The 13,370-nt window shown below is 43.0% G+C and overlaps 1 protein-coding gene across 1 annotated transcript; it reads left to right on the top strand.

Annotated features, from left to right (window-relative positions):
- Nucleotides 1–1,801: 1,801 nt before the first annotated feature.
- LOC109555416 (rho-related GTP-binding protein RhoG-like) lies at nucleotides 1,802–12,130 on the top strand. Its single transcript, XM_019956273.2, has 4 exons — nucleotides 1,802–1,939; nucleotides 2,608–2,704; nucleotides 7,206–7,306; nucleotides 7,482–12,130. Exons 3-4 carry the CDS (start codon nucleotides 7,304–7,306, stop codon nucleotides 8,070–8,072), a joined length of 594 nt encoding a protein of 197 aa, XP_019811832.2. The 5' UTR covers nucleotides 1,802–1,939; nucleotides 2,608–2,704; nucleotides 7,206–7,303; the 3' UTR covers nucleotides 8,073–12,130.
- Nucleotides 12,131–13,370: the final 1,240 nt, after the last annotated feature.

Raw genomic sequence — 13,370 nt, 5'->3', positions numbered from 1 at the left:
CTGTTCAGCTTCTTTCAGCATGCCAATGTTTATCACAGCATTATTCACAATAGTCAAATTTGGAAATGACCCAAATGTCCATCAGTAGATAAATAGCAGCCAGAAAAGTTCAATCCATGGAGAGAGAAAGTAGATTATAGGATGACTTACCGGGGCTGTGGGAAGAGGGGAATGAGAAGCTATTGCTTAGTGGGTAAAGAGTTTCTGTTTGGAGTTGTTAGGTAGTAAAAATAGGAAAAAGGAGTCCAGAATGGCGGTGGCTAAAAGATAAGGAAGGGAAAAGCCTGGGGAAATAGAACAAAGCAAGGTCCAAGGACCGGAGTGAGGACCTCAGGTAAAACAAACAGCACTCCTGGCTAGCCCAATTTACATAGGGCAGGCCCAGGGGGAGGAGAAAAAACATATAAAAAGAGGAGCCAAAACTGGGCCAGGGGCCTCTCTTCTCTTGGAGTCTTTTGGGTAGGCATGCCCTCATGCCTTGAGGATGTATTTTTCCTTTACTTTCTAAATAAAACTGAGTTGTAACATGGAACTGTAACACTGGTTACATCTGAGAGCTGTAACACTGGTCCATCTAAGGGCTGGTCTGTCCGTCACTTCAAATTTTTGTTGCAATGAGACAGAATGGAGGAAATTACAAACTCCCTGACATCGTGACAAAAAAGTTTCAGAAATAGACAATCCTGATGGTTGCACACATTGTGAATGTACCAAATGCCACTGGATTGTACACTTTAAAGTGGCAAATTTTGTGTTATATATATTTACTACAATTTTAAAAAATTAATAATGTAGTATATCAAAAACTATCTAATTGTACAATTTAAATTGAAGGAGGAAACAGACAGAACAGGCTCCATCTTGAAAGCAGGATTCCATCTTGGGCTGGACTGTGGACTTTGAGCTATATGCCCAGTATCTATGGAAACGACATACCAATGGAAAACCAGACCCCCTGGATGAAGGAGCCTCAGGACTTGTACCTAGATGCTCCATCACCTAAAAGAATATACTAATTATCTCTGTAACGGAACAGGAACAAAGTCGTAAGTCCCATTATGCTTATAGGGGTATGACCATAGGCCTATTGATAAATGTCCACTGTTTAACTATCTAGGCTTATGACAGATGAATCATGGGTTAACTTTGATCATATCTCTCTTTTACCTTGTCCAGACTAGTTTCAAGGAATTTGGGGAGGTGGGTTTGAGCACATACACTTAAGGTATATAAGGTTTTCACAAAAACTGGTCCTTGGCTAAGAGGAGGGCCCAAGTCTGCCTTGGGCCCCATGGTGTAAAAAACTGCACTCCACTATCTGCATTGTCCTTCTGAGTGAGTTTGTTTCCCAGAATGCGTGGCTACAAAAAAATGAGTGAGCTGTATGGTATGTGAATTTATATCTCAATAAAGCTGTTAAAAAAAGAGTCTATAGTTTATGATTTCATTTATATAAAACTCTAGAAAATACAAACTTATATATGGTGACAGCTGCCTTAATTCACTACCACATTTTCTTTTACTGCTTCCATTTTTCCTAACACTTTTTCAATTCCCTGATTGCCTCTTTATGTTAATATTTGTCTTGAGAAAACACAGGTCTGCGGAGGAGAAAGTGGTCTCATTTTGCCACAGGAAATGTGAAACTTGGGGACTTCTGAACCGAGGAACTGGTATTGGGGTCCACATCACACTGATCCTTGATTACCCAAAAGTGTAGTTTAAAAGCCAGTGGCTTGCAGACCATGCAGAGGGCGCTAGAACTCCATTTCCCAGGAGGTCTCAGGGCACAGGGTGGAGACTGCGTCTGACGACAGGGGTGGGACTCGGTCGCTGCCGGAATGATGCCCGGATCCCGCCTTGTTCGCCCAGCCATGAGAAACCTGGGAGGCTCTGTGAGCTGCGGTTGAACGGCGCTGGAAGACGACCGCTTTGCCAGGTAATCCTTATCGAGAACCACCCGCTAGGCGGGCCCCTTGTTCGCTGTTTTCTCATTGAGTCTCCCCATCTCCAGGACGGTTGCCTTAGTGATCCACTTCCTTGGATGGAAGGGATTTGAGAATGAGATGAATTGTATATATTCGGGGGAGATTGAGCCTGCCCTTCCTATTGGGAAGCCGACGTTAGGCACTTATCTGTCCCAGGATCACGAGTCCAACCAGAGTTCCAGAACCAAGTACCCCTGGTGGAAAGGCTGCGAAGGAAATGCCGAGCGGGCTTGTGGTGGCTATGGATGGGTCACTACAATTGCGTCTCTGGTTTAAGTTTCCAGGCACAGGATAGTCTCCCCTGGCTCCAAGTTGGGGAGTGTTCACATGGCTTCCTTCGTCCCCGAGATTCTCGAAGTTGTCTTTGACTGCACTTGAACCAAAAGAATCACTCTTAAACGTGAAAAAGCTTCCTGGACTTAGATAACTAAGTTGCAGAAAGTAATAAATAAAAATGAGGGTCTTCTGAATTGTTTTGTTTCAGAAAGTTGCAGAGTGATTTAAAGTGAATTAGACTTCTAGAAAGGGGGAGACTTGGGGGAGAATGTGCTAGAAATAGTAATACTTTGAACTGCATTTTTGTCCTTACTGTGTCTTTTATGTTGTGTGTCTAACCTAGGAGAAAATTGACTGCTGAGCAGTGTATATCTGAAGAAGGATGCTTTGTCAGATGAGATTGGAAGATTTTAGAAGAAACTATAATTCCAAGGTTAAAAGTGAGTGCCTTCTGAGATGTTGGTCTCTGCAGATTGAGGCCACTTTCAGTTTCCAATCCTAGAGGCATACTTGATCTCTGAACTGAGCTGGTATCTACTTCACAGTGCTACTATGAAGCTTAAATAAGATATGTGAAAGTATTTTACACAATGCCTATAACAGGCTCTCAGTTTTTATTTTCCACTTGCTTCCTCATAGCAACTATTTCCTCTGGGCCATGCATTACTGTGTATTATTGTTTACCTTTTTATAAAAGTCCTGCCTTTACCATAAAACTATAAGCTTCTATCATCATTTGTTGTTTTTAACCCTATTTTGAGTCCCTCCTAGCAGTACATTGTGCATAGTAGTACCAGGGAGAGTGGGTGGATAGTGGTGGTGATGAGAGGAAATCTGTCTGTAGGGAGAAACCATTGTGCTGGATGCTGGAGCTGAAAGAAACAAGCTTTTCTCCTAACAGTGATAAACAGAATATTTGCCTTTCTCTTGTAACTCCTAGCCTTATCTCAGAGATCCCAGCCCTTTAAAAAGCATTGTTTTTATTTTCAGTATTTTTAACCATTTTAAAGTGTACATTAACTATATGCACATTTTTGTGCAACAGATCTTTAAAATTTTTTCATCCTGAAAAATTGAAACTCTATACCCCTTAAACAGCTCCCTATTTCCCCTTCCCCCAGCCCCTGGCAACTACTATTCTACTTTCTATGAGTTTGAGTATTCTAGATACTTCATATAAGTGAAATCATGCAATATTTGGCTTTTTGTGACTTTACTTCACTTAGCATAATGTCCTCAAGGTTCATCCATGTTGTAGTGTATGAAAAGATTTCCTTTCCTTTTGAAGGCTGATCTATGTATGTATGTATGTGTGTGTGTGTGTGTATTTCTTTATATGTTATCCATCGATGTACATTTAGGTTGCTTCCACCTCTTAGCTATTGTGAATAATGATGCAATGAACATGGATGTGAAATTATCTTTTTGAGATCCTATCTTCATTTCTCTTGAATTATATTTTTTAGTATTATTTTTAAACTTGTTGACTATGGAGAAGTTCAAATATACACACAAGTAGAGAAAATCGTATAATGAATATGTGGGCTGGATAAATGAATCAGCTGTACAAAGCACCTCCCTCCTTTTGCTGAACCCCTCCCTTTCATTGAGAGTTTGCACCAGATGATTATGTTTTGTTTTGTTCAGACCTGCGATGTTCTAGGTACATTTCATCATCTAGGCCTGCCGTCAGTGACTTGAGTGCCTATCTGCAGATCATTTTATTATAGATACCAGGAGTACTGGTAGATGTAAACTAGTAGAAAAGAGTGTAGTTGACTTTTCCTAGTTACAGAGATGAGGAGCTAAACTTAGGGTGCAAAGTGGTCTTTGTGCCTCAGAGTTTTTCTCTGGTTCAGTAGCCACCAACCCCCCCATCCCCATCAGATGCACTGTTGTCCTTAAAGCAGTCACTCTGAATGGTACCTAGAGGAGGCTGGGAAGATGAGTCATACAGGCAGTAATTGCATTCAGATGCAAAAGAAATTAATCCAAACTGGGAAAGCCAAGGAAGTTTATTTTCAAGGAATGCGGTGGTGACTTTGCCCTATTTCTACTGTTGTTATTCAGTTGCTAAGTGTCCAGCTCTTCACAACCCCATGGACTGTAGCACGCCAGGCTTCCCTGTCCCACTATCTCCTAGAGTTTGCTCAAATTCATGTCCATTGAGTCGGTGATGCTATCCAACCATCTCTTTTTTTTTTTTTTTTTCTTTTTTTTCTTTGCAGTCCATAGGAATGATTTTCCCTCCCTTTCCCCAAGGTTGAGCAACAGGGTCAACAAAGGTCCGTCTAGCCACAGATGGCAGCCCACCAGGCTCCCCCGTCCCTGGGATTCTCCAGGCAAGAACACTGCCTATCCAACCATCTCATCTTTTGTTGTCCCCTTCTTTTGCCTTCAGTCTTTCCCAGCATCAGGGCCTTTTCTAATGAGTTTGCTCTTCACATCAGGTGGCCAAATTATTTCCATTGACTTTGTATGTTTGATCCTCATGTCTGTTCCTAGATGGAAAAAGACAGAGCTGATGGTCAGTGAATACTCTGGGATGGTTGCCTACTAGGCTCTGGACTTTTAGCTGTGGGACCTGTGCCAAGGAAAGGAAGACTTCTAGGGGGAATACCTCACTGGTCAGAATTGGCTGTGTGAGCAGAAAGCTATTCCTAGTGGGCCTGTGCAAAGCATACTGAGAGGGCCAACTTTTCTTTAAAGGAAAGTGAATTTGCTCAGTCATGTCCGACTCTTTGCGACCCCATGGACTATAGCCTACCAGGCTCCTCCATCCATGGGATTTTCCAGGCAAGAATACTGGAGTGGGTTGCCATTGCCTTCTCCAGGGGATCTTCCCGACTCAGGGATTGAACCCGGGTCTCCTGCATTGCAGGCAGATGCTTTACCCTCTAAACCATCAGGGAAGCTAAGTTTTCTTTACCTTGACCCAAAATGAAGTGTTTGGTTTGGTTTAGTTTTTGGCTATGATATGGGCCTAATAAGACAACAGGATGGAGGATATATCTATTCCTCTGAATTCCCAAGGTGAGAAACTGATTCTCAATTTTTTTTCCTGTGATCAAATACATATGATAATGTATCCCCTTTCCTCCATGTTCTGATACTTGAAGTTAATGCAATGAGGATCAAGTATGAAATTAGGGCAGTAGTTAAGAAGCTAAAGAAAATGGAGTGCTATGGGGGCACTGACACAGCAGGACATTGACTGGATATGAATATGGGGGTGTAAACATGGATGTGTGCATGCTAAGTCGCTTCAGTCATGTCTGACTCTTTGCGACCCTACAGACTGTTGCCCGCCAGGCTCTTCTGTCCATGAGATTGTCTAGGCAAGAATACTAGAGGGCTTGCCATGCCCTCCTCCAGGGTATATTCCCAACCCAGGGGTCGAACCCACATCTGCTACGTCTCCTGCACTGGCAGGTGGGTTCATTAACACTAGCACCACCTGGGAACATGGGAGCTCATAGTAAACATGTTCCTTGGAGATCATCTGTGTTTCATCATTAACTCGCAAGTACTCGATTCATGAAGAAATGGACAAGAATATAGTGGTGTTATAAACTGTAGTTTTACTCAGATAAGGACAAAAGGGATGAGGCAGAAGGGTTTGTCTAGCATTGTAATCACATTATAGAACTTTTGCCTTCCCAGCAGAATAGTAATTTTTGTGAAGTCATAATAGCTTCTAACACTTTAATGAGTACTTCCTATGTGGCAGGCACTAATGAGTACAGCACATGCATTCTTTCATTTAAGCTTCAGGTTAAAAACTTGCCCAAGTTCACAGAGCTTAGGAAGAGAGGACTGGTTTTCGATTCCAGGTGATCTGACTTCAGAGTCTGCACTCTTAGCCACTTCTCTATATGGCTGAATCTGACTGGCCTACTTTTCTCTCCAGTATTTTGATGCCACTATGGTTTTTGCAGTAGTCATGTACAGTTGTGAGAGTTGGACCATAAAGAAGGCTGAGCACTGAAGAATTAGTGCTTTTGAATTGTGGTGCTGGGGAAGACTCTTGAGAGTCCCTTGGACTGTAAGGAGATCAAACCCATCAATCCTAAAGGAAATCACCCCTGAATTTTCATTGGAAGGACTGATGCTGAAGCTGAAGCTTCAGTACTTCAGCCACCTGATGCGAAGAGCTGACTCATTGGAAAAGACCCTGATGCTGGGAAAGATTGAAGGTGGGAGGAGAAGGAGGTAACAGAGGATGAGATGGTTAGATATCATTGATGGACATGAGTTTGAGCAAACTCCTGGAGATGGTGAAGGATAGGGAAGCCTGTGGAGAAGGCAATGGCACCCCACTCCAGTACTCTTGCCTGGAAAATCCCATGGATGGAGGAGCCTGGAAGGCTGCAGTCCATGGGGTCTCTGAGGGTCGGACACGACTGAGCGACTTCACTTTCACTTTTCACTTTCATGCATTGGAGAAGGAAATGGCAACCCACTCCAGTGTTCTTGCCTGGAGAATCCCATGGACGGGGGAGCCTGGTGGGCTGCCGTCTGTGGGGTCACACAGAGTCGGACATGACTGAAGTGACTTAGCAGTAGCAGCAGCAGCAGGGAAGCCTGGCGTGCTGCAGTCCATGGGGTCGCAAAGAGTCAGACATGACTGAGTGAGTGAACAATAACAAACAACTGTTTTTCAGGAACAGAGTGTATCTTTGCTGAGACTGTAGCCACAGATCTGAAGTGAGAGCTGTCTTTCCTTTTGTTTCAACTTTGGGAAACAAAGGTTTCTTCTTTCTACACCAATTTTTAAAAATTAGTTAACATTTATTTAGTATCTATAATATTTTAGTAGCTTTGATACAGTGTATGTGAGGCCTTATGACAATATTGTAACCTTTGTATATAATAGTTTTTAATCTTGTGGGGCTCACAGTCCTTTTTGTGTCTGATGACAGTTTTGGATCTTCTTTCCAGAAAAATTTACCTATGCACATACACATAATATTGTGCACAACTGCAGAGGTGGCTTCTAGAATCTTCTGAAGCCTATCTTCTAGCAGGCCGTGGACTCCATGGTAAGAACTCTTGCCCCATACAACCTTTCCCAGCTTCTGTGGTGTCAGGAGGCCAGGTAGTGGGTGGGGGGAGGGCCTTACCTCCTTTCTTATCAGAGAGAAATGTTTATATAGCTTAGGCTCCCTAGATTAACCAAACGTCTATGAACATTCTTTCCTTCTCTCTTATACATAGGACTCCAAGGGAAGAATGCAGACGATCAAATGTGTGGTTGTGGGAGATGGGGCTGTAGGTAAGACCTGCCTCCTCATCAGTTACACAACAAATGCCTTTCCTGAGGAGTATATCCCCACTGTCTTTGACAACTATAGTGCCCAGACATCTGTGGATGGCCAGATTGTCATCCTGAACCTGTGGGACACAGCTGGCCAAGAAGAGTATGACCGACTGAGAACACTCTCCTACCCCCAGACCAATATCTTCGTCATTTGCTTTTCCATTGGCAACCCATCTTCTTATGCCAATGTGAGGCATAAGTGGTACCCCGAGGTGTCCCATCATTGCCCCAATATACCTGTTTTGCTGGTAGGCACCAAGAGGGACCTGCGAAGTGACCTTGAGACAGTGAAGAAGCTAAAGGAACAGAGCCTAGTGCCCACAAGTCCTCAGCAAGGCACTTCCCTGGCTAAGCAGGTGGGGGCTGTGAAATATCTGGAATGTTCAGCCCTGATGCATGATGGGGTCCGTGAGGTATTTTTGGAAGCCATCCGGGCTGTGCTTTACCCTGCCACAAAGAAGAACACCAAAAAGTGTGTCCTCTTATAGCTTTTGGGATGCTGGTTGGGGACTGCACCCACAGAGAAAAAAGGGGAAATTCCCTTGACAGCATTTAGCATTGCCAGTGTGAGCCACTTATCTCTTCTCCTAGAAACCCTAGGCTCCAGGTTATTTGGCTTTTGGAGGAATGAAGAGAGGCTAGTTTGTACTTGACTGCTTTGAAATTCAGTCTGAACCTTTTAGAGAAAGTTTGAGAGTGAGAGAGTGTGTGTCTCTCCTGTCAAAGTGATGAGAGGAGACGTCACCAGGTGTTCTTTTCGGCACTGGCCAGGCCACAACTAAGCAGATCAGCCTAGTACTGTTCTTTGTAGGCTTTTGCTTGACTGTTTGAAATCTAATTTCAGCTTTCCTGGATGTATTTACCATTGAGCTAGTACCTCACAGAAGGACAGGGTTCTCTGTTTTCAAATCATTACCTGAAGCTTTCTGATATACTAATTTTTGGAAACCATTTTAGGTGTGATTCCTGGGTGTTCCCAGTGTTGACATATTCTTTCCATTCTTGAGATGAGACATTTTTGCAATAATGGTTAAGCAGCATTTCTAGAGTTCTGTGAGATCGTAACAGATGTTTCTTAAAAGCGTTCTATGGGCCTCTGGCCTTTTGAGATGGCTCACACTCACTCCATCTGTGGAGTGTGTTTCTCTCTTAATAAGTCTGCTTGTTACCTAAAACAAAAAATGGTTCTGTGGTCAAATAAGGCAAGAATCATTGATTTAAATAATGCCAAATAGTTTCTTTTACTGCAGGAAGTTTTATAACTTTTAATAAGTATGCAATATTTCCCAAACTTATTTCACTGACCTTTTGTTTTTTGGTCCCATGCAGCACCTATTAACATCTCTGGGAACACAGTTTCAGAGATGCTGGGTTACTGGGGACTGGGTATTCCCATGGTGGAGACTTAAAAAAGTGTAACGTGGTCCTATTCTTTGCGATGTTTCCTTCTCTGTGCCTTTGAAAGGAATGTTTACCGGTCATGGCCTTGTTATTGATTCCTCTTCCAATCCTCAGGAGGTGGGTTTGGCACTTAGTCATAACAGTACATTGTCTGTGGGATCTGATGTTCAGATTTGCTTTCTGATTCTGCTAGCATTCTGGGCCCTGTGAAGTGAAAAACTGTGTCTCTGAGGCTTCTGTGTGGCCCTTTCTTCTCACATCACCCTTCCACTGTAAGGAAAGACCACTGAAGATTAACCCTCTAAATGAAACCAATGAAACAACCAAACAAGTAAGATGTCCTGCCAGTCACCCTCAAGGGGTTCTGTGATTCCCTCTGAGACTTCTCTTCTGTTGTCATTCCTCTGAGCCATTACAAAGGCTACTCTGCTCTTTTCCTGTTCCTCCTCTGTATGTCTCCCTGTTTGTGTGTGTTCATCCCTGTGTGCCTTTTGAGTTTGCTTCAAGAGTGTTGGAGTATGTTGGGTTTCCAGGCCGAAGGGGCTGTCCTCACCCTTGTGGCAGTTTTGTTGGTTTTCCTCAGTCTGCTCTGGGGCGAGATGAGTTGACTTCTGTCTCCCCGTGGACCTGCTGATCCTTCCCCTAGCTGTATTTTTGACCTTCATTTGATATGGAAGGAAAACTTCTCTACCTGACAGATAGTGATCAGCAACTTCACCATGCACATGTCCTCTCATCCTGCCAGAATAGCATGGGATTTTTGAGAGTTTGGGAAATGGAGCTAAAAGGATCTCATACCTCCCCTTGGGGTGAGTGAAGTGCCTGTGCTTTGCTCTGTGATTGTCTTGCTGTTGCTCTTTGACAGGATAAGATCAGAGTAACCTCAAGCTGACTGAACTTCCTGGATAGGGTTGCCAGATAAAATAATTTTTTTAACCAATTTTTTAGTGTAAGTGTGTACCTTGTAATATCTGGGACATGCTTAACACTAAAAAATTATTTTCTGTTTATCTGAGATTCAAACTTAATGGAGCATCCTGTATTTTTATTTGCTAAATCTGTTAACTCTACTCTTTGAGAATCTGGAACCTGGAGGTCAAGCAAATATCAAGTATTGATAGAACATAAAAGGTTGTATAAATACTCTGTTCTTCCTCCTTTTCTTCTGGTTTCCCTTTTCCCTCACAGTGCACTAAAGTGCTTTTTCTTTTTCCTTCATCACTGTACTCGCCACTTCACGCAATATTCCATTGGTGTGTATGTCTACAATGTTAATTGTCTGAAGCTGTGGAGGATCCAGGATGAATACTGTTGTCCAGCACTTGCCTTCTCAGTTCCAATGTACTGTGTCTATTTTCCAATGTGCAACTCAGGGTCTCCTGAGGCTGGCAGGGATTCTGTATGAGCAGTGTGTTAACTTGAAGAGGGTGAATGTGGCCCTCCTCAGCTAAGGCTCAATCAGATCAGTTCAGTCGCTCAGTCGTGTCCAACTCTTTGCGACCCCATGAATCGCAGCACGCCAGGCCTCCCTGTCCATCACCAACTCCCGGAGTTCACTGGGACTCACATCCATTGAGTCAGTGATGCCATCCAGCCATCTCATCCTCTGTCGTCCCCTTCTCCTCTTGCCCCCAATCCCTCCCAGCATCAGAGTTTCTTCCAATGAGTCAACTCTTCGCATGAGGTGGCCAAAGTACTGGAGTTTCAGCTTTAGCATCATTCCTTCCAAAGAAATCCCAGGGCTGATCTCCTTCAGAATGGACTGGTTGGATCTCCTTGCAGTCCAAGGGACTCTCAAGAGTCTTCTCCAACACCACAGTTCAAAAGCATCAATTCTTCGGCGCTCAGCCTTCTTCACGGTCCAACTCTCACATCCATACATGACCACAGGAAAAACCATAGCCTTGACTAGACGAACCTTTGTTGGCAAAGTAATGTCTCTGCTTTTGAATATGCTATCTAGGTTGGTCATAACTTTCCTTCCAAGGAGTAAGCGTCTTTTAATTTCATGGCTGCAGTCACCATTTGCAGTGATTTTGGAGCCCCCCAAAATAAAGTCTGACACTGTTTCCACTGTTTTCCCATCTATTTCCCAGGAAGTGATGGGACCAGATGCCATGATCTTCGTTTTCTGAATGTTGAGCTTTAAGCCAACTTTTCCACTCTCCTCTTTCACTTTCATCAACAGCCTTTTTAGTTCCTCTTCACTTTCTGCCATAAGGGTGGTGTCATCTTCATAAATGAGGTTATTTATATTTCTCCAGGCAGTCTTGATTCCACCTTGTGCTTCTTCCAGTCCAGCGTTTCTCATGAGGTACTCTGCATACAAGTTACATAAGCAGGGTGACAATATACAGCCTTGATGTACTCCTTTTCCTATTTGGAACCAGTCTGTTGTTCCATGTCCAGTTCTAACTGTTGCTTCCTGACCTGCATACAGATTTCTCAAGAGGCAGGTCAGGTGGTCTGATATTCCCATCTCTTTCAGAATTTCCCACAGTTTATTGTGATCCATACAGTCAAAGGCTTTGGCATAGTCAATAAAGCAGAAATAGATGTTTTTCTGGAACTCTCTTTCTTTTTCGATGATCCAGCGGATGTTGGCAATTTGATCTCTGGTTCCTCTGCCTTTTCTAAAACCAGCTTGAACATCAGGAAGTTCACGGTTCACATATTGCTGAAGCCTGGCTTGGAGAATTTTGAGCATTACTTTACTAGCGTGTGAGATGAGTGCAGTTGTGCGGTAGTTTGAGCATTCTTTGGCATTGCACTTTGGAAAGTGGGGCTATTATCGTAATGTGGCCACTGTGGAAGTCAACTGGCTTCTGGGCACTGGGCCCACTGCCCTTGTGTAAAGTTACTGGGTTTTTCCAAAGACAGTCAAATGGAAGTGTATTCCAGTCTCACGATGTTCTGATTGATGCCACCTTGGGTGCTCACAGGACTTTATGGTTGAAAGGGGCTAGACACATGGCTGTCATCTGGGTCTCTGGGAACTTTCTATTTAGCTACTGAAATCTTTTAAATTAGCTTTTAATTTAATAGTGCCTCCTGCTCCTCTTTTGCCTGTCAAATTCACAAATGTAAGCCTGGGTTTGGTTTGGGCAAACTTGTGTTCTCTAATAAATGGAGGTGTGATCCACAAGTCTGAGTGAATGGTTTTGTTTTGCTCTGATTTAATAGTCTTAAGTATACACTGACATCTTGGTTTTTATATGTAATTTGTATGAAGACTAACTGCTAATATCACTTTTAAATTTTTCACAAGGAATGCTAATAAACTTTTCTGATTTTACTGGGTCTGTTGTTTTCTAAAAATCCAAGCAATTCCTCACCACCACCCCTTTGTCTTGTGTGTGTGTTAATTGCTATCTTGTCCAATTCTGCAACCCCATGGACTGTAGCCCACCAGGCTCCTCTGTCCATAGAATTCTCCAGACAAGAATACTGGAATGGGTTGCCATGCCCTTCTCCAGGGGATGTTCCCAGCCCAGGGATTGAACCCGGGTCTCCTGCCTTGGCAGGTGGATTCTTTACCGTCTGAGCCACCAGGGAAAGTGAATGGTTTCTAAATGCTTTTCAGCTTGCAAAAGAAGAAATAACTGTAACTGTCATATTGCACATGGTGCCTATGTGTAACTGTACTTATTTTTCTACATCAAATAATCAGCATAAGGAATTGTCTGTCCTGCTAACACTGATTCTCTAGTTCCTGCCCACCCCTCACCTATTCATCTCCAGGATTTAGCTTCATATCCTGGTTTTCAATAATGACGGACCAGTGAGTTGCCTGTTGGTGATTTTTCTCACTTATTACATGACATTCAGTAAACAATTCTCAAGCTCTTATTGTGTTACAGGCTTGACTGTGCCAGGGGTAGGAAAGATTCTGCATTTAATGTCTTTTGCCTCTTCCACTTAGCTCAGGAAAATCTCCTCCTGTTTGTTTTAAAAATGAACTAAGGAATTCCCCGGTGGTCCAGTGGTTAAGACTGTGCTTTCACTACTGAAGGCACGGGTTTGATCCTCCCTCCTCCCACCAAAATACCTAATCTTGGCTGGCAACTGTAAATAATGCTGGTATACTAGTAAGTGCACAGGAAGAGCAAAACCATGTTTTTTGTTTTTAAAAGCCACTTTATTGAGGTATAATTTACATACTGTACAATTCACCCATTTTAACTGTACAATGTAACAATTTTGAGTAAAGTTACTGAGTCATGCAACCATTACCAAAATTCAAAGAGATCCCTCATGTGGTTAATCCCGTTCCCATCCCCAGCCTTTCATATAAATGGAATCAAATATGTGGCCACTTGAAACTCTTCTTTCATTTAGCAAAATCTTCTCAAGTTTCATCCATTTTGTAGCAAATATGGGTAGTC

Source organism: Bos indicus, chromosome X, assembly GCF_029378745.1.
Source record: "Bos indicus isolate NIAB-ARS_2022 breed Sahiwal x Tharparkar chromosome X, NIAB-ARS_B.indTharparkar_mat_pri_1.0, whole genome shotgun sequence".
NCBI lineage: Eukaryota > Metazoa > Chordata > Mammalia > Artiodactyla > Bovidae > Bos > Bos indicus.
Note: the sequence above shows the minus strand (reverse complement) of the source record. Positions and strands in the feature narration are given on the sequence as shown.